The 18,718-nt window shown below is 38.1% G+C and overlaps 1 protein-coding gene across 6 annotated transcripts in view; it reads right to left on the bottom strand.

Moving 5' to 3' along the window:
* The window catches only part of BNC2 (basonuclin zinc finger protein 2), a 515,687-nt gene that overhangs the window by 287,135 nt on the left and 209,834 nt on the right, over positions 1-18,718 (bottom strand). For 2 of the 6 annotated variants that reach the window (XM_027769367.1, XM_027769368.1), the window contains exon 1: positions 4,725-5,127. The exons of the other annotated variants lie outside the window; for them this stretch is intronic. In XM_027769367.1, coding sequence (XP_027625168.1) covers positions 4,725-4,928 — 204 coding nt within the window. In that variant the 5' untranslated portion in view covers positions 4,929-5,127. Of the gene's footprint in view, positions 1-4,724; positions 5,128-18,718 lie in introns of those variants that run through there. 6 annotated transcript variants of the gene reach the window in all.

Genomic DNA, 18,718 nt, shown 5'->3' with positions numbered 1-18,718 from the left:
TCTCACATCTGGCAATCATTTGTCAATAGCTGGAAAGAGAACGGCAGGAAACTTTCTGGCTCTTGGAGAAGATGAAAAGACAAAAACCATGTGTCACACACACATACACACACACATTCACTCTGCAATGGTACAATGACTACTACACTTATCCTCTACCCCCCCTAAATTTAATGATCTTCAGATATACTCTACTGCATGGTCAAAAACATTCAGTCACTTGACTTGTTAAAGCTGCAGTGTATGTACATTTTTCAAATAAACCCCAGGGCTGATGTTAGAAAATCAAAATCAGTCAAGCATAGACCGCCTGGTACTTTGGGCAGGAATCCTTGTGGTTTAGTCAATAAACAGAATCTGAATGAAAGACACCACAGTAACTAGACAGTAACGTTTTGAACAGTTCTTAACCTGAAAGAGGGGATTGGGGGCTGGTGTGCTGGTGACCAAGGATATAAGGCTACCAGTCCACTTAGAGCACTCTACCTGCAGCACAACCCTGTTCAGCACAAGGCCAGCTGTTGTTTCTAACAGAAAAAGAGAGAGGGAGAGAGAAAAAAGTGCTTTCTCTCTCGAGAAAATATCTGGAGAGATGTTGTGGATGAGTTTGGGGAGGAAATAGCTTTAAAGAAATTATACCTATATGATAAAGTGTTAATAGGAACCTCAGATTCTGTTTCGTTCATACTGGTGTTAACAATATAGAGAATTTTGCTGGCTTCATTACTAACACATAAAAATGACCAGCTTTGCCTCGGTAGGTTTATCATGTAAATATAAAGTTTTTTAGACACTCCACAAAAAATTAATTAACTTCCCCCAAATCACAGGAATTTAAATCTGTTCACGGTGATCGATAGACTTCAATAGGAAGCTTTTGGTTCACCCTTATGCTGCATTTAACTAGCAGCAGTTGCCGAGCTCATCCCTGTGATTCTGTAAGTGAATGCTGCAGGTTGTTTAATAACCTGGCAAATTCACAGTAGCTTGTCAAATTATTACAGGAACAGTGTCATCACTAAACAAGCCTGATCACGGTTAATTACAATGCAGACCAGAGAGCAGCCACAATTGTTCATTAATTACAGGAAGCACCTCATTTAAATTTTATGGAAATTTACACTTGCACCCCGGTATGTCTGGAAAAAAAAAGTGATCCTTCATGTATTCACAGAAGAAAGGAGTCTGTGGTTTATGAAACATCACAGTAAATTGTGCCTAATCTGGTACTGAAATATTGGTTCATTATTTACTCTAATTTTCTAAGCACTTCAGTGGTGAAAAATACCTCGCATCTTGAATTCCCAAACAAGAAAAAACTGTGCTAAACTAACTATAACAATTTAATACATGACGAGGCACGGTCAGACCAGACAAGGTACAGTCAGTCAAAGAAAGTAACTTTTCTGTGATTAAAAATAAAATATTAATCAGCAATTAAGGGAGGGCTAAACTTGAATAACCATTTCCTAGATGACTGCGTATGTCCACAATTCCTTGCTAGTGTACATCAGTTAGCTCCCAAGCCCAAGAGAGTACTAATTCCATACCTACTTTAAAAGCCACTGAGGAAAATAAACAAAGCTAGTGAATCAAAGTCTTGATTTCCAGCAATTTTTAAAAATCAAACATATTAACACAAAAATACAGTAGATGTCCTTGCCAAATCTAAATAGGCACAGACTTGATGATGATAGTCCTCAACCAAAAATGCATTTGCAGAAAACTAGCGGGGATTTTGGGGATTATTAAATGATAAAGCTGCTAAGAAATCTGAAATGCTATAGATGAAAGGCAAAGGTCTAAAAGGAAGAAGGTAAAAGCAAGAAGGGACTCCGTTAGTCATGAGAACTATGTCAGCTAAAATATAAAAATAAACCAGATATGAGGGTTAGCGTCTAAACGAAAATCCTTTGTAAGAAAGGATATAAACACACCGTTGCTCCTAAATTGAGGTGTACAGAAGGTTATTCTCTGAACAGAGAGGCTAAACAGCAAATCCGCTCATGGTTATAAAGCCTGGCCCAGGGGAAAGCCTGACACAGCCAAGCAAAAGAAGTAGATGACTCTGGCAAGTCCTATAGTGAGCTCCCTAGAGGACAGAGTTGTACTAAAAAATAAGAAATGGCTAATTCCCTAGGGGTCAAAAATAAACAAAAAAGGACCAGGATGTGTGACATAGCAAGAATAAAAGGGGTCTAAAGCTAGCAACTACTCTTGGAATTGTTAGCTGGTGAAGAATGTATATAGTGTCAAGAACGTTATTATGATCGACATAATAGGAATATATATTAGGTATTTCTAAAATGAAAGCCATATTTAGAAAGAAAGAGGGAAAAAGAAGAGAGGAATAAATGGCACAAGTAGGTCCCAGCTATTTCACCAAGCCACCACAGGTGACCCTCTTTTAACACATTCAGCCTTTTCACTCAGTTCACCAAAATGGTGTTGGCGAGAGAAGAAATCCAATGATCACTCAATTACTTTGTCCAAGAACTTGGTCTTTGCAAAGCCCATGCTAAATTGTCAATCCCATAATCTGCTTACCTACAAGCAGAGTTTCACTTAAACTTACAAATATACACTTCTCCCTTGACATGACAAAATAATGTGCTCCATAGGCTTGTTTCAGTTTTATTTCACACACTCACATCTGCAAAATCCATTTCTCTTGCACTGTAACTCAAAGCTCAAAAACAGATTATCCAACAATCACCCATAACAGGCCGTTCCAGGTGATGCGTTTGAAGAACATCACTCGTCCTACCCATAGAGGTCAAGGATCAGACTACTCTCCATGAAAAGTCTTCCATCACTCTCCATTTATGTGTCACACTCAAGCTGCTAGCTTTCTAGAACTAAGAAATACATGATCATGCCTCATATGTGTCACACCTGCTCTTCTGTTATATCACAGCCATACACCACCCAGACGGTATCAGCTTGGGGCACAGCAGAGCTCAGGTGGTCTTCCCTAGTCCAAGAGCAGGTGTGCAAGAGACGGTGTACCCTCTGGTAACATCAAAACTGAAACCTCTTCCTACCACCTCTTCCACCTTCATTTCCCACTATAAAGAAGTCAATTTTTAAAAACACTTCCTTTTTCTAAATCAGTAAAAATGTTTTGAAACTGAGCTCACTACATCCCATAGCCTGAAAATTTAGAAAATGATGCCAAATGAAGGGTCTGGAACAAGGGTAGTATGTTTACTCATGTTAGGGGATGCTATCCACGTAGAAACTCCAGTCTGTATCATTACCTTGGCACACACATTCCTTAAATGTTTTTTTTAAATGTGCATGAAAGTGGAGACAAACCTTTAGCTGTCATATTTATATTTTTAATTTGCAACACACAAAACCACTTCTAATGCCTCTCGACCACAAAAAATGAACTGAATTTCAAGCCAACACTTTGAGGGGGAAAAAAAAGCTAATAAACTATTACACAAGACATATCTCCCAATCCATGAAGAGAGAAAATGCTATTATAAGTATTACTTTTCTTGTTATCATCGAATTGGATGGCTGTTGCTCTCCTTTAGAGAGCACAATATACAAAGTATGACTTACTCATATGAGGGGTCTTTGAAGCATTCATAGAAAATATATATCATGAAAAACCTATGCAAGGATTTCAAAATGCTTTTACACCAAAATGAGTTCATACTTTAATTCTATATTCCATGAATTTTTACATTTATCCCCTGTGCCTAACCACAGGACTTAGCACATCATAGTAATTAAGAGTAAGTATTTACTGAGTGCCTATTATGTACCAGGATCTGGCCCAAGCACCAGTGATAAATTAGGTCATTTATTTCTTAAAAAAAGAAAAATTGTTAAGTTGTTTTTTTTTTTTTTTTTTTGCGATAAGGCATGTAAGCTCACCTCACATGGAGAAAGAGAGAGAAAGTGAGAGATCACCCTCCAGGAGCTTGGCCATACCACAATCCCTTTTCCTCCATTCTCTTCTAAGTCTTTTGGAACTCATTTTCATGCTTCCAGGTCTGGTACTTAAACTGCCATGAGCCATGTGGGAGCACGGCACCTTAACCACACCATGCCACCTGTTGGTCCTAGTCACTTAATTATTTTATTTATTTATTTTTTTGGAGAGGTTTTCGCTATAGGGTGTGTGCGCTCGCCAGACAGCCAGAGAGGGCAAAAGAAACAGAAAGTGAGAAATCACCCCCAGGGGGGATGGTCATGCTGCAATCCCTTCTCCTCCATTCTCCTCTCGGGATCTTGGGCATGCACGCACTCGTGCCCGGCGTGAGTTTTTAAGCCACCAGGTCCGGGACGCGAACCATGGTCAAGTACATGGGAGTCCAGCGACATAGCCATTACGCTAACTGCTGGTTCCCTAATCACTTAATTCTTATAATCACCTTTTGTGATAAATTTCCATTTTACAAATGAGAAAACTAAAGCTCACTTAGGTTGAGTGATTTGCCAAAGATCTCACAGTAATTTATGTTTACTTAGGCAAGTTCTTAGAGACCATGTTTTCATCTACTACAGCGTGTACTTTTCAAATGATCTCCAGCTTCAGACAATTCAACCTGAAAATGATCTTTTGCTGCACATATGCTAGTGGTCCCTCTTTACATGCATAACGATGGTTGTCTTTTCCTAATAGCACTCTGATTTATGAGTAAGGACTTCAGGGATAATTTTTTTCTGTCACACCACCCCCAGCTGATAGAACGTAAGACTCCAACCTGGACTTCCAGCCTCTGGTCTGGCTCCTCCAGGTTTGGGCAAAAGTCTGCACCCAGCGCTCTGCCAGCACATGCCAGTGGAACCTGGGGGAATATGGCCTGGTTAGATGCTGGGTATGGAGGCTGCTGAGAACTACACGTAGTCACACTTGACCCAGGCAGAAGCAGAAACAGCACAACTGCAGACACAAAACAGGCCATCATGGCTGGACATCTACTTGACACTTAGTATGTGAAATATATTATAAATATCACACAATGAAGTTTATTAAATACCAGAAGGTAAATTCCAAGAAAAAAAAAAAGATCCACATAAATTTTGTTCTTCCTTGTATCCACAGCATACAGGAAGTAGGCATTTAATATTCATCTGTGGACAGGAAGAATAGGAAAGAACACAAGTGAAAAGAAAGAGAAGAAACAAAAGAAGAGGAAAAAGACTAAAACATAGAATCTCTATGTTTGACACTGATGATGTTTCCCCCTCTCTTTTAATTTATGTGGGAATTAAGAAAACTGCATTCTATGTTTGTATTTCCTTCCTACTCTTATTATACTTTTCATTATTTCTCCTGTTCCTGTATAGGGTATAGGCTACCTAGACAAACTTCTATTTATGAATATTTATTATTTACTTACTTAGATATACATACTATCTTTTTTTTTTTTTAATTTGTTATAGGGTGTCTGTACTTGCTACAAAGAGAGAGAAAGCGAGAAAGCACCCCTCTGGGGGCGAGGGGGATGACCAAGCCACAGTCCCTTCTCCTCTCAGGATTTTGGGTATATATGCACACACACCTGGAATATCTTTTAAGCTGCCCAGTTCTGGACTCAAACTGCACAGTTAGCCCTATATTTCCAGCCATCTCAACCACCATGCCACTTGGCTGGCCACCTACTACCATTCATTAAGTCTAAGAACCTTGTTTTATAAGTCTGTTCTAATAAAAATAATAAGAGTTATGATTTAATGCATCATTTCTGGGACCAGCAGATGGCGTAATGGTTACATCGCTGGAGTCCCATGTAGCTGAACAAGGTTCAAGGCTTGGACCCAGTGGCTTAAAACTCATGCCAGGCACATGTGTGTGTAAACCTAAAATCCCAAGAGGAGGCTAGGGGAGAAAGGACTGTGACATGGCCATCTCCTGCAGAGGGTAATTTCTTGTTTTCTGTCTCTCTGGCAAGTGCATGCACCCTGTAAGAAAAAACTCTCAAAAAGAAATACAATTTAATGCGCTGTTTCTCTACATCTAGAATTCCACACTGAAATCCACTTAACATCCTATTAAAAATGCAGTTATCTAGGGACCAGCAGTTAGCGTAATGGCTATGTCGCTGGACTCCCATGTAGTCGAACGTGGTTCGAGTCCCATATCTGGTGGCTTAAAACTCACACCAGACACATGTGCATGTGTGCCCAAGATCCTGAGAGGAGAATGGAGGAAAAGGGACTGCGGTGTGGCCATCCCCCCTGGGGAGTGATTTCTCACTTTCTGTCTCTGTCTCCCTCAGTCTGTCTGGTGAGCACATGTGCCCTATAGCAAAAACTTCTCCAAATTAAAAAAAAAAAAAAATGAAGTCATCTAATAATTAGTCATTGTCATCCCTAAATATTGTCTTTCAGAAAGAAGAATTTAGATTCTATTTAAGCCTGTTTTCTGCATTTTAAACGTTTCCCGATTGCTATATATTACAAGGAGGCTTCAAAAAAGGTCATGGAAAAGTAAGAGTAATTAATTTTTCTCCAAAAATGTTTTTAGATCATATATAGTTTTTTTATAATATACAATTCCATGAATTTTTGAATATTCTCACATATTTCCTAAACATATAGCATTGTATCTATCTAGTCATATCTGAATCCATATGTAGCTAAATCTGAATACAACAACTCATCATCATCTGACCTATGTCTTTATTCCCAAGAAATCTTTGGATGTTTTAATTTTTCTTAAACTACTATTAAGATTACCTATGTTGGGGACCAGCAGGTGGCATGATGGTTAAGGTGCTGGAAACTCCCATATGGCCAACCATGGTTTGAGTCCTGGACCTGGTGGTTTGCTTTCTCTCTCTCTCTCTCTTTCTCTCTCTCTCTCTCTCTCTCTCTCTCTGTGTGTGTGTGTGTGTGTGTGTGTGTGTGTGTGTGTCTCTGATCAAATTTTAAAAAGGAATGAATAAATAATTATATATAAAAAAAGATTACCTATGTTAATCAATTTTTGTTCAGAGATCATTTTCAGCCAAGTGTGCTGTCTTAGAAAGTGTTTCTCTCCTCCTTTTGCCTCACAAATCATTTCACTTCTCCAAACGTAAAAAAATTTTCAACAAATCCCACTTTGTAAGTTTACTAGTGATTATCACTAATAAACAAAGCACACGGGGGCCTGCTGATGGTATCATAATTGAGGCACTAGACTTTGACATGGCTGATTGTGGTTCAAGTTTCAGATGGGGCAGCTTGCTTTCCCACTTTTTCTCTCTAGCGAGCACACGTGCCCTGTAGAAATTTTTTAAAAATAATAATGATAAATAAAACTAAATAAGTAATTATTTTAAAATATATGAAAGCATTCCGTTAACTCTTCAAACATTTTCAGGTCCAACTCTCATTCTTTTCAAGTCTCTTATTCCTTCTTCCTGCCTGTGCCATTAAGATGAAATGAAGAGGAAAATATCTGTCTTTTAAGTCAATAATCACTATTTACCCATGAGTTCCACTAGTGGAGTTCAATGTCTGAGGGATATAAGTATTTCCATTTTATAAATGACAAAACTGAGGCTTAGAGTGAATACCTAAGTAAGAGTTACACACCACTAAATGTCAAAGCCCAGATTCAAACTTAAGAAATGAGAAAGAGTGAGAACACATTTCAAATAAGTTAATAAAAAATAAAAAAGGCAAAAACTATACTTAGCCACACCCATTTTATAGGCATTTGTTCATGCTTTCTATGAAAGAAATTACAAAGACAATAAGGAAATGAAATAGGTGCTGAAAGGAATGAAGACCTGCTCTCTGCTTTAGTTTAGAACATAAGTAATATAAAGGGAATTTGCCCCCTACCCTGAGGAATGAGGGGGGAAAAAAAGGAATAGAGAAAAGCAGACCCTGTGCATTTGTATTGTGTCACACACAGAAATTATACTGATTCTACCTCTCAGTTGACATATGGAGGGGCACTAATGAGTTCTGCAACAGTAATTCTCCCTAGGGAGCAATAGAAGTGAAGGGGGAAAAAACCTTAGAATATTCCATATCAAAATGAACCCCCCAAAAGCTCCTATAAAACCTCAATAAATGTGACTACTTAACTGATTAAAGCAGATACTGTAAGCCAAAATGTGTATATTGAAAATTAAGTGAAAACAAATACTCTATTTTACCTACAAAACAAATTCCTGCATACCCTGATATTATTGGACTGTGGATATTATATGCCACAGATGCTAAGTTTCTAGTTCCTTTTTATCCTCACAGTCACAGAATACACTTCATAAACACTTTCAAGAGGAAAGAAGAAATTTAAACAACTACTATTACATTCAATTACAACTTCAGACACTTAGAAACACACAGTTTCTGAGAGAAAACAAAAAGGTCTGTGAATAAATTGGGAGGAAACACTGGCAAGCTACCAGTAAGTTTCAACAATCTTAATCGCAAAAAGGAACTTCTCAGGAAGTGGGTGGCACTCTCACATTTAGAATCCTGGAATTTCTGAGCAGAGGAAAAAAAAAAAAAAAAAAACCATAAAGATGCATGAAAGTGGACTCCCATGTTTCAAAGATGAGGAAACTGAGATTCAAACCAAAACTGCATGGTTCACTGAGAGGTTCATCGTCTGTCAATACTCATACACATCTCATCCACTACAATGAGTGCCATCAATCATCAGACAGGAAAAAAGAAATTAAGGAGAAGGTAGGCTAGCTCTTTCCTCATTTATTAAAATGTAGCAAGGAAAATGCAAAGGATATAAAAGTTTATAACCTAATCAGTTGTTATTTGACACACCTTAGTTCACCTCTTTCGAATTAAAAGGTGCAGAAGTTACCTAGCTACCTACAAAAAAATTTAAAAAATGATTGACATGCTATCACAATGGCAAAATGGTAACACAATGCTCTGTGATACTGAAGCCACATGGGAAGGACCCAGGTTCGAGTCCCAGTCATCCTGACACACTGGCAACAGGTGTGCCTGTGACCCTGGCTGTCTGAAAGTAGGGGTAGATCATGGTATAAAGATCCTATCAGAGGTTCCCAACCCCCATATGAAGAAAGAATACTCACTATGATTGTTCAAATAAAACCCATCTAGGGGTTGACAGGTGGCATGGTGGTTAAGGGCACTGGACTCCCACTGGCAAATCATGGTTTGAGTCCTGGACCTGGAGGCTTGCTTTCTCACTTTCCCTCTCTCTCTCTCACTCTGGTCAAATTAAAATAAGTAAATAAAGTTAAATAAAATTTAAAACAAAAAACATTTAAATGGCCACATGTATACAAAAATAAAAATTAAAGACTAAAAGAAACAGTAGACATAAACTGTCTAACTCATTATCCCACTGTTAATTAAAATAATAAAATGTGTATATATAACTACTATTTGGAAAACATATTTAAAATGAATTTGGGGGAATGCTATTTTATTTATACTTTTCTTTGTGATAGCATTTAGTGTGCTTCAATACCATTCTTTAAAATAAACTTCTACAAAGATTCTCACAAAATGGTCACAATGATTAAGACTATGGGACCTTTTATTTTTATTCTTTTTGCACGTCTGTATATTTCCCCTTAAATAAAAATATTTCAGTTAAAAGCAAAAACACTGAACAGATTACTAATATTTCAAAACCTTATGCCACAGGTTTCATTATAAGATAATTGTCCAGAACTGATCTAAATTTCATACTGTTGGTGTTGTAACAGGAAGCAGGAAGTCTTGAAAGGGACCCTCTGGAATCCCCAGGGTAAGCTGAAGTTGAGTGCATGTCTACTCTTCTGTACATACCTCAAAGGAATCATAGTGTGTGAGAGAGCTATTTACAACTTTGTGTATAATCAGCGAAAAACAAAAGATATGACAACAAGCATAAAGGCCTCTCTCTTCTCTCTGGAGAATTCAGCAAGGGAGGGCCGGTAGGCATGTGCTTTAGTGTCAAAAGGGCTTCCAGAAAACACATTTTCTGTGAGGCCTAGAGGAAATGTGGCAGGCTTCCTATACACACGCGTATGCACACATACACACACAAACATGTTCTTTGTGTGCTGAGATCACACATAAAGACTGTTAGGGACCAGTCTTTTGAAAATAAGCCAGAAAAAGCCCCAATTTCGAATAAAAGCTACCCTTCTAGGGGTAAGTTTTAAATAAAACTTGAATGAGAATGAAAAGTGAGTGAAAATGGGAGGCAAAGGATGAAAGAAAGAGGCATAAAAATGATAACTTGAGGAAAAAATATGTTACCAAGAAAAGGGCTTACAGAGCCAGAGATGCTTACTGCAGAGTTAGGGTCTGTTTGAAATCTAATTTTACTTTTAAATATTAAATATTCAGGTAGGCATTTTCCTAATAGGCACTATGAAAGTCACAGCCTAAATAAACAAAATAACTTCCAGGGCAGCTCAAATCTCTTCAGTTAAGCTGGCCACAAGCCCAGACCAGTTCTAAAGTGTATGTGTTTTGGTGGCTTCAGCCTAGCTGTATTGAAGGGATGAGAGAAACAATCTGAACCTAAGAAGAACTTGGGAAAGAATGGATACACAAAACTGACTTTATAAAAGGGAGAGAGACAGAGTGATCCCAAAAAAAAAAGGTCCCATGAGAGGACATAGGGACATTGCTGGATATAAGCACTGCCACAGTCAGGAAAGACGGAAGTGCTGGGTTCAGCCTAATTTCAGTCATTATACAATACCACACAGCAAGGGGAAAAATTACTCAGATAACACAAAGAATTCAGGAAGACCATAGGTGAAATGGATCTGACAATAAGCTAGCCACGAGCCCTTATGAGAAAAAGCCGATGAAGAAATAAATTATCCAACACTGGAAAGACCAAGATGCACACTAAAAACATTGCTGCAAAATAAATACAAAAGCTGGAAAATAGGAAGGCAAACTAAATAACTGTGTGCAGTTAATATATCTTAATTTTTCACACTATAATTTAACTGAAAGACAACATTCCGAGGCCTAAACGTTCTTTATCAAGGAACCCAGTTCCAGTAAGGACTGGCTAGAAATGTATCTGTTCTTAAAGAAGAGTTAGATGAGGCAGGGCTATATCAATAAGAACAGGATAGGAGTGAGGATACATCACAGGAGAAAAACTGAGTAGGACACAGGGCTGAGGGAAACAGATTCCCTCTGGAGTTAGCACAGAACAATGAACTACGGGTTCAAGGTAAGAGAAGAAAAACAGAAGCAAAACAGATCAGTATGTGATTCCACTACTCAACAGGTTGACAGAGAATTTCATTTTGGGGGTAGGGGTTGTGTGACCAGGCATAATGCCCTCACAGGAGTAAGGAGCTATTTAATTGAACTTCACTCTCATTGGGCCTAGGGAGCCAATTCTCTAGGGTGAGCTGCCAGAAAACAGAGCCCTGGGCTCTGTGATAGGAGCAACCTCTGCAGGGACAATTACATGAGATTTTCACAGCAACAAACAACAACAAAAATATTGTTTTTTATACTGTAAAATACAGGATAAACGGTAAAACTCTCTCTTCCCTGGTGACACCCTAAGGAGCCTAATGGACCATGAATAATGCTAAAATTACATAGACTCTTTCTTCCAGAGGGCTCAAAGGGCTTTACACATAATATTTATTAATTCCTACATCAGAGAAGTAAGGGGGGGTGGTTTCTAGTGCACTCTATTTTTAAACAAGAAAAACTGAGGCCTTTCACTACGGTCTTTTGCCACATTGAAATTAAGACAAAGTTTTTTCCACTACTACACTAGAGTTCTATTAGAAAAACTTTCTACCATTTGACAGAGTACACCTATTTTCATATTACCTTTAGCTAGATTTTAGCACTGAAGAAAATGAGAATAAAGTGATCTGTACCTGTGCAATGAATAGGTTTTAAATTTAAGGAGAAAGAAAGGACAAAATCAGGTTATTTTCTATCGGTTTGCAAGCATTCTTGTAATTAGGCATCTTTGAAATCAAGCATCACAGGTTGTGCTTAACTGGTTTAACTCTTCTTCTGTCCTCAAGGTTCAATTCTAATGATCCTAAAGAAATATTAAAAGAGTTCCAGCTTTGGAGTCAGACCTTTATTTAAATCTCAGCTACAAAGGACCTTGTCAAGCTGGTCTGTTACTTAACACTTGCATTTGTAAAATTAGAATAATTATGTTTACTGTGAAGGGCTGGCACAGTTGAAGGAAATGACACATGTAAATCAGTATATCAGTACACGGTATATTAGTAAATGCTACTTCCCTTACCCCATACTAAAATGACACACAGCACAGACTCTTAGAAGTCTGAGACAGTGAAGAATGGAATTTGAAAAATAGAAACAAGCTTCAAATGTTAAAAGAATAAGACAGGCAATTGGATAAACTGAAAAAATACCTGCATTCAATTTGTCACATTTAGGGGCCAATTCAAAGAACAAATTGTAGAAAACTTCCTAGAACGCAGTGTTGAGAAAGACATAGGTCTGTCTTCATTGGATGAATAGTGTGAATTGGGACGTTAACTATTTGCCCTCCCTACACAAACCAAGTCCTTCATAATTAAAATATACAGCAACATTTTTAATAGTCTGGCCTATGAATTTACAAAGTAAAGAGTTTCCAAGGAAAATGGGAAATATTGTGTCCTCTGAAAAGCCACAATGAATTTTTTTTTTTTTTTTTTGCAAAAATATGTCATGACTTTTACAATGACACAGTAAAATCTGAAGAAACCCAGTGTTTTAATCGGGAAAAGTGGGTAGGGTATGGTGGTAGAAAAAGAATCTGTAAACTGATTAACAAGCCTAGTCTAAGTCAGTGGTTCAAGATGCACTCCTTGGACAAAGATCATTATTAGCATCACTTGAGAACTTGTTTGGACTACATTGGCAGGCTCAACCTGGGACCTACTGTTACCGCAACCCTAAGGGTAGAGCATTGTCTTCGTTTTCACAAGTCGTCCAAGTGAGGTTAATGAGCATTAAAGACTGAGAGCCACTAGCCGAAGTAAACTAGAAAATAAATGATAACTGAATTTTAGAAGAGGTATATGACCAAGAAAATAAATAAATAACCAAGGAGAGAAGGAAGAGCATGGATGAGGACTTAAGATTCAGATCTCTCAAAATCTCACTCTGTAAAAGAATGAAGGGAAGTCATACAAAGAGAAACTCAAAAGAGCAAAGCCAAAGTGAGCAAGCAACTTACAGAGCAGTGGGTGGCCAACTCAACATACACATCAGAAGGAAAAGTACTTTATTTATTTTTTACAAATTTCTGCCATAGGGCACATGTGCTTACCAGAGGAAGAGAAAAGATACAGTGAGTGGAAAAATGAGAAATTACTCCCAAAGGAGGGATTCTACGTTCTCCTCCTGGAATCTTGGGCATGCACATTCATGCGCCCGGCATGATTTTTAAGCCACCAGGTCCGGGACTCAAACTGCCTTAGACCATGTGGGAGTCCAGAGACATAACCAGGATATCATCTGCTGGTCCCAGGGAAAAGCTCTTTAAAGTGATTCAGGTCAGGGGCCAGCAGGTGGTGTGGTGGTTGAGATGCTGGCCTCCCACATGGCCAACTGCAGTTTGTTTGAGTCCCAGATCTGGCAGCTTTGTCTCTCTTTCTATTTCTCTGGTAAGCATAGATGCCCTGTGGCAAATTAAAATAATAATAATAAATAAAATAAATAATTCTTAAAAAAAAAAGTGAGTTAGGTCATCTTGAACTCAGCTATTGGGCTTGCTCTATTCAGATCTCTCCCTGGTTTTCCTCAGCAATCAAAAGTAAGGATGAATTTCTTAAGAGAATAAAGAGGCTACTTTAAAATCATGACCATTAAGCAAGCCACACTGAGAGTGTGACTTTTTTTTAGAAAGGAGTTCACTTTGAAAAAAACACATCCACTTAACTTGATCATACTTCATCAGATGTACACAAATAAGACAAAAGGGTATTTTCTCCCTAAACAACACTGAAAAGGGTGAAGAAAAAATATATATGACAAAGTAGAAAAGGTCATTTGAAAGTGAAAAAAAAATTTCAAGGTTTTTTGCCATAGTGAGTGCTCATCAGAGACAGAGAGATATAAAAAGAAGGAATGTGAGAAATCACCCCCTGGGGGAATGGCCATGCAACAGTCCCTTCTCCTCCATTTTGCTCACAGGATTTTGGGCATGCATGCTTATGCACTTGGTATGATTTTCAAGCTGCTGAGTCTGGAACACGAACCACAGTGGAACAAGAGGGAACCCTGCACCTTAACCACAATACCACTGCTGGCCCCGAGAACGAATTATAGGAGAATGAATTATAGGAGAACATGTCATGGGTCAGAAAGTGAAAGAGAAAACACTAATCCCAAAAACCTCAACACCACAAATGAGCCACTGAATCACCTACATTAAATCAATTATGATTAAAAAGAAAAGTTTAGTCACACATAGTTTAAGAGATAAAATATAACAGGCATGGGGCCAGCAGGTAGCATGGTGATTAAGGGACTGGACTCCCATGTGGCCAAACATAGTTCAGGTCCCGGACTTGGTGGCGTGCTTTCTCACTTTCCCTTTCTCTCTCTCTGGTCAAATTTAAAATTAATTAATTAATTAATTAATTAAATAATAAGTAAAATAATTCTTTTATAGATAGATAGATGGACAGACAGAGAGACAGGCAGACAGACACAATGAGCATGAAGTATAGACTTAATGCACACTATTTTGGTAATGGTGCAATTCCTCTGAACTAGGTCTTCTGACCCACTTAACATGAGTTAAGACTTACTATGATGACTGACCCAGAAGGAAGGCCACAAGATGTACAGAACAGAGGAATTCTAACTGCTCTAAACAGAAGAGCTAGGTAGGCCATTACCATGCTACCAACATTCATAATGTAGCATACAGAAGATCAATGAATCAACATGGTTTTCTCTACAGGCAAATCTGGAACACAGGCCAACGTTAACAGAAAAAAAGAAAATGAGACAGCAGATCCAGTCCTGTTGTTGTTTCATACAATAAAAAGTTTCCCAACTCAAATGTAAGTCATGATGCGTATACTACACAATTCCTTCTCCAAGTCTGATGAAGACCCTAGATTAAAAAGAAAAATGCACAAAATCATATGATGTTCATTTCTGTGTGATATCCCAGATCCTCAACCGAAATGCATGGATTGCAACTGGAATGAAATCTAAGGGAAATAAAAAGCAACTCTATTCTGTGCCAGACAGGAAAAAAGTGAATATAAACCTTTCCCACCACAGACATTTTTGTTACTAAGATTCTCAAAAAAAGGATAAGGAAATAAAGTAAAAAAATAATTTCCTTAAAGAATTTTTAAAATTATTATTATTTTTATTTAACCAGAGAGATAAAGACAGACAGACAGAGAGAGAGAGGGGGGGGGGGAGGGAGAAAGCAAGCAGCCAGGTCTGGGACTTGAACCGTGGTCTGCCATGTGAGAGTCCAGTGCCTTAACCAACATACCACCTACCATCTCCAAGAGAATTTCTTCTATTTTCCTTGGGGATCTTATAAATAAGGAATTTTTTTTCCCCCAACTGAATAAACTTTATGCTGAAATACAGTGGCTTTATAAAGTAAAACATGGGCTAGCCCTCTAGCCTAGTTATTAAGAGAGCCAAATTTCACATGGCCAACCCTGGTTCATGTCTTGGCCCCAGTGGCTTAAAAAACATGCTGAATGTGTGCATGTCCCCAAGATCCCAACAAGAAAGAAAAACGGAAGAGAAAATATTGTTGCATGACTATACCCATAAGGGTACTTTCTCCCTCCTCCCTATCACTCTCTAATGAACACATGTACCCTCTGGCAACTAAAAAAAAAAAAAAAAATACTAAAATACAAGCTCAGTAGAAAATAGGATGTTTTATAAATGATCAAAACATATGGTGAGGGGACCAGCAGATGGTGTAATGATTATATCTTTGGACTCCCATATAGTCCACTGCGGTTCAAGTACCAGACCCACCAGCTTGAAACTCACACCAGGTGCATGTGCATGCATGCCCAAAATCCAGAGAGGAAAAGGGAAAAGAAGGGACTGTAGCATGGCCTTCATCCTTGGGAGATGATTCTCATTTTCTGTCTCTCTGTCTCATTGTCTCTCCATAAGGGCATGCGTCCTAAAGCAAAAAATCTCTCTCAAAAAAAAAAAATTGTGAAACTTAAGTTTATTTTTGATGTTGTATCACATAAAGGTAGAGGCACTTATGTCATATGTCACTGACTTACCTAATGATAAGCGATGATATAAAAGTTTTTTCTCTACATGCCTTTCTTTTAGTGATGTGATACTCTTCCCAGACGTCATCTGGCACCTTACCTCTAAGGTGAATTTTAGTCCTACATTTTCAAGCTCCTACTAATTTTTTTTTTTTTGGAGAGGTTTTTGCTATAGGGCATGTGCGTTCGCCAGACAGAGAGATAGAAAGTGAGAAATCGCCCCCCCAGGGGGATGGCCATGCCGCAAACACTTCTCCTACCCCTCTCTCAGGATCTTGGGCACACACGCACCCAAGCTTGAATTTAAGCCACCAGGTCCGGGACTTGAACCACGGTCGGCTACATGGGAGTCCAGCAACATAGCCATTATGCTAACTGCTGGTCCCAAGTTCCTACTATTTTTTTTTAATTATTATTTATTTCATGTATTCATTCATTTATTTTCACTTGACCAGACATACACACACACACACGCACACACACAGAGAGAGAGAGAGAGAGAAAGGGAGAAAGAAACCCACCAGTCCAGGACTCGAACTGTGGTCAGCCATGTGGGAGTATCCAGCACCTTAACCACCATGCCACCTGCTGGTCCCCACTCCTACTAATTTTTCAAGTATCCAGATAACATCTCAAGGCAAAAAAGAAAAGCAGTTAAGTTCACTGCTCTCTTTTCTTAACCTCCACTCTATCCTTACTTTGCTATATTTTGTAATGTTATCATCACTTCATTAATAAACACTCAAAACTATATCTCATGATTAAAGCCCCCTCTTCATTTCACAAGTTCAATAAATTCTGAAAGTCTATTTTTTCCTTTAAATCTCCTCAGCTGTCCTCCCCATACACCTTTCAGACCATGTCTAATAAAAGCATGCTTGACATTTGCAATAACCCCTAACTGGTAATTCCAATTTTATCATTCTACATTCACCAACTAGTGCTCTATACCGCCCTTCCAATTGTCAAACATATTCTCCCATGTTCAGGGGTTTAGAGGTCCTTACAAATTACCAATTAAAGTTCTTTCCAGTCCTCTACAATCTAGTTCAAACCTGCCTTTCCAGCTTTATCTTCTCCTCCTCCTTCATGAAAAATACTTAACACACAGTCTAATTACACTACTTGATGCCTCTTGCATAATAATTTGGACTTTCCTAATTTCACATAGTTCTCCTCATGCTCTTTTTGGAATACTCTGTTCTGCATTCTCCCTATTTCTCTTTGCTATTTCTTCTATAAAGCTTCCTGATGCCTTCACTGGAAGAGATCTCCTCTCCAATGTCCACAAGTTTAGGACTTCAGCACTACACAACCTTGGAATTTAAATATTCAAATCACTGTTTTCCTCTCCTCAGGGGCAAAGCCTAACATACTTTTTTTTATATTCCCCCACAGTAACTACTGCATTATATACAGCAGTTAATGAATACAGGCTAAATAAACAGTAAATATCAAGTATCAAAATTCATACTGGTATCAGTGACACAATGTTACAAACTGATTTTAATCATTATTCTACCTAGTCCTCAACACATATTAATAGCATTAAATTAGAGGCCAATAATTCCTGCTTTATAGAAACTCAAGATAATAAGAGGTTACTACTTGTGTATAGAGCAGCCTTCAGAGTATAATTTAACTTGGAAAGATTCAGCAACTAATTTAAAGTCACCCTGTTGATATGTGATATATTTCTGCAGAAATTACTCTTTTTATTTACCTTTGGGTTACCTCTAGAACCTGAGTCTATCAGAGCAACCTTCGAGAGGTGAGAAAATTACATCATCCTTACAAAAAAATTGAAGAGGTCTTTCCTCAACCAACAAGTTGTTGACAAATGCTGAAGTTTAAAATACAGAATGATAAAACATATACTGTCATATATAAGCTTGTTTCAAATTTACGAGGCTTCAGAAGTAGGGGCATGTTTGAAAATCTCCTTTAATAAGTTCTTTAAAATAACTATTTTTAAGAAAAGAATTGCTTTATTTAACTTTATTTATTAATTTATTTTCATTTGACCAGAGAGGTACAGACTGAGAGAGAGAAAATGACAAAGCAAGTCGCCATGTCCAGGACTCTAACCACAGTCGGCCACATGGGAGTCCAGCACCCTTAACCACCACACTACCTGCCAACCCCTAAAATAACTACTGATTGCCTGATAAGAAAGTAATCAGCCTATTACACTGCTGTGAGATAGAACACATTTCTAAGACACTATTAAAACAGCTTACAGAGGACTGGGGATACATTTCCAATTCTAATCAGTTTGTACTTTGTTTCAAACCTGGGGTAGGCAACTGCAACCTGTGGACCAAAAGCTATTCTGCTGCCCACTTTGGTAAATAAAGCTTTACTGAAATACAGCCATTTATACTCCTTTACACATATGGGCCTACAAAGGAAGAGTTGAATAGTTGCTACAAGTAGCATACATCTGCTTAATATATTTGCCATCTGGCCCTTAACAAAAAAGATTTGCCAACCTGTTCTATGTAGGCTGTGCAAAATTAGAACTCTTT

This window comes from Tupaia chinensis, unplaced genomic scaffold, assembly GCF_000334495.1.
Source record: "Tupaia chinensis unplaced genomic scaffold, TupChi_1.0 Scaffold149424_1, whole genome shotgun sequence".
Lineage (NCBI taxonomy): Eukaryota > Metazoa > Chordata > Mammalia > Scandentia > Tupaiidae > Tupaia > Tupaia belangeri.
Note: the sequence above shows the minus strand (reverse complement) of the source record. Positions and strands in the feature narration are given on the sequence as shown.